The sequence below is a fragment of the Poecilia latipinna genome, unplaced genomic scaffold (assembly GCF_001443285.1).
Source record: "Poecilia latipinna isolate Pla-1442-1.1 unplaced genomic scaffold, P_latipinna-1.0 Scaffold1430, whole genome shotgun sequence".
Lineage (NCBI taxonomy): Eukaryota > Metazoa > Chordata > Actinopteri > Cyprinodontiformes > Poeciliidae > Poecilia > Poecilia latipinna.
Genome location: NW_015114046.1, coordinates 216,119 through 219,079, shown reverse-complemented (window position 1 = coordinate 219,079; position 2,961 = coordinate 216,119). Strand labels below are relative to the sequence as shown.

The following is a 2,961-nucleotide window of genomic DNA, read 5'->3' as shown; positions in this document are numbered from 1 at the left end:
ATTGTACTTTATTAGTAGTAGCAGTAAATCAAAACTAAAAATTAAGTGTAATTTAAATACATTACTAATATATTAGCAGTATATTTAAAATATATTTAAAGTATATTAAAAGTATATTTTTAAGACAATTCTATGACAGAATTAGTTCACTCAAAATATATAAATAGTACATAAAAAAAGTATACTTAAAGTATACTAAGTACAACTTGAAGTTGTTCCAAAAAAGTATATTAACGTATACTAAGTATACTAAAAAATGTAATTTAATACTTTAAATACTATTAAAATATACTAAGCACAAAAAAGTTGTTCCAAAATAGTATAGTTTAAGTACATCAACCAAAGTATGCTAAAGTATGTTAAAATTTAATACACTAAAGTATACTTTTTTTTACTAGGGTCATTTCCGAAATACTACAACAGATCAAAATAGATTCGTTCTCTCCATTAACTACAGTTAAAATGCTTAGTAGAGAGGTAGTGAGTAGGGGTGCACCGATAAATCAGTTCCGATTTCCTTAACTTTAGACGGTTGGCCGATATTTACATGTCGTCCACAAATGTCTGAAAATCAGCCGCTATATTTAGTGACTTTTCCGACAAAAAGAGCTAAAGATAATTTGGCTCACTTGAACATGAGCTGAACCTTTAATGAGTTCCTGTGAGGGAGGAGCTGGTATCTCACTTCTTCAGATGAAGCGGTGTGTTTGTACCTCCTGGTTTGATGAGCGGCAGGAAATGAGTCAAGACATCTCTGGAAGCAAAGAAGTTAGTCCGTAGGGTCACTTCTGCCTGGACAGCCACTGGAGTCGTGTCTGCAGCTAAAGACAGTTTGTAAGATCTAAATGTCAGTCCCTTATTACACAGTGGATTAAAATAATATTCATGGCCTTGGATTTTTCAAAAACAATTTTGCCATTTTCATACAAATTATGATGCATTTTATTGCATTTTATTGTAATTTTATGTGACAAATCAACATAAAGGAGTGCATTTAAGGTTGTACTGATCCTCAATTTTCCCTTCGATATAATATCTGAGGTTTAGTACCGGCCAATACCGGTCCAATTCAGAAAAACAGCTGAATTGACTTAAACCGTTTCTTTTTTTTAAACACAGACAATAATCAATCAAGCAATCAACTTTTATTTGTATAGCACATTTCAGCAGCAAGGCATTTCAAAGTGCTTTACATCATTAAACACAAAAACACAGAGTCATGCAACATTGAATCAACAATCAAAAACATTAAATTTCCTGCCGAGTTGAAGTTCTGCCCTTATGGGAACCTCACCAAGCGCTTGAATCCAGGTTGGGATTCAAATCCCAGTTGTTGTTTATGTTCCATAAACAACTCTAAACAGGTGGGTTTTAAGTCGAGATTTAAAGGCACTCAGTGTTTCAGCTGTTTTACAGTTTTCTGGAAGTTTGTTCCAAATTTGTGGTGCATAGAAGCTGAATGCTGCTTCTCCTCATTTGGTTCTGGTTCTGGGGATGCAGAGCAGAACCAGAACCAGAAGACCTGAGGGGTCTGGAAGGTTGATAGAGCAACAGCAGTATCAACCTTTTGTTAGTTTAGCTGTTAGTTTAGTGATTTATAAACTAACAGCAATATTTNACTAGGCCAGTCTCTGTGCTGTGGTGAGATTGGAAACCAGACTGGAAGGAGTCAAAGTGGTTGGATATCGTTAGGAAGCTATAATGTACTGAATTAAAATTTATTTGATAGCTATGCACCAGTACAGCACATTTACATACACCAACAGCTTCAGACGTTTGTCCCAACATGTAAAAACAACACTACTTTAATTTGTTCAGTCAGTGTGATGAGGAGTAGAACAGCCAATGTAAATGAATAATGAAAAAATGAAACTGACTAAAACAATAGGTTGGCTACCTTGGTCAAACATGTAAAAAACAAACTGTAACAAACCTTTCAAATGATTCAGAAAGTGCAATTAGGAATTCTAAATATAATGTAAAATAAATAAGTAATAATAAAGGGTGATGTTGCTCAGAGCACAAAGCATAGAATTAGACTGAATAGATCTGCCTTTATGAATCGGGCACATTATCACTGATACCCGATCTAGATTTTTTTTCAATATCAGGACCAATGCAGATATTGATATATGGGATCAGTGAATCTTTAGCATTAATGTGACATGGAAGGAAATGATACTATGCTTTTAATTGTTTTGTTTTTTGCTGCTGTCTTTTTGTTTTGCTTTGGAGAAGAAAAACATCCCCATAACTTGATGTTGCCACCACCATATTTCAAGGTAAGGATGGTTGTGTTCAGACCGGTGTGAAGTGCGCAGCATTTGGCATCGCAACAGAAGGATTTTGATCTCATCTATACTAAACACTTTCCTCCAAAGGTTTGCTGTTTCCCCTACAAGAATTTCTTCCTTCTGCTCTTCAAAGCAGGGATTTGTGGAAAGTATGATTAATTATGTGACTGATTCTCTCAAACAGAAGCTGCTCTCTTACCTTTGAACGCTATCGCGGCGTTATTAATTAGGATGTCCACTCCTCCGTACTTCTCCTTGAAGAAAGCAGCAGCTGTTTTAATGCTGTTCAGGTCGTTGATGTTCAGCTGGTGAAACAGGGGCTTCAGCCCCTCCAAGGCCAGAGACTCTACGGCCGCCTGACCTCGACCACTGCAAAACATTGGCCAATAAGGTTCGGACTAAAACTCTGCTCTGGTTGATCATTTTCAGTGTTCAGTCTTTCCATTATTCACCACATCGGAACTGGAAATGTTAGCCATTTTTAGGAAATGTCAAAGTTAAGGGAATAATCTAAATTCTCTAGAGTAATAAACAAAGATCAAAAAACACAATTAAAGGGAAGACTGCTGGCTTCATAGTGGTCTAGGACAGTGTTTTTCAACCACTGTTCCGCGGCACACTAGTGTGCCGTGAGTGATCGTCAGGTGTACCGTGGAAATTATTCAAT

At 36.2% G+C, this 2,961-nt stretch overlaps 1 protein-coding gene across 1 annotated transcript in view; it reads right to left on the bottom strand.

Annotated features, from left to right (window-relative positions):
- Positions 1-591: 591 nt before the first annotated feature.
- The window catches only part of LOC106962559 (carbonyl reductase [NADPH] 1-like), a 7,464-nt gene continuing 5,094 nt past the window's right edge, over positions 592-2,961 (bottom strand). Inside the window, exons 2-3 of the mRNA XM_015057031.1 lie at positions 2,494-2,663; positions 592-821 (exon numbers count right to left, since the gene is read on the bottom strand). Coding sequence (XP_014912517.1) covers positions 682-821; positions 2,494-2,663 — 310 coding nt within the window. The 3' untranslated portion in view covers positions 592-681. The remainder of the gene's footprint in view (positions 822-2,493; positions 2,664-2,961) is intronic.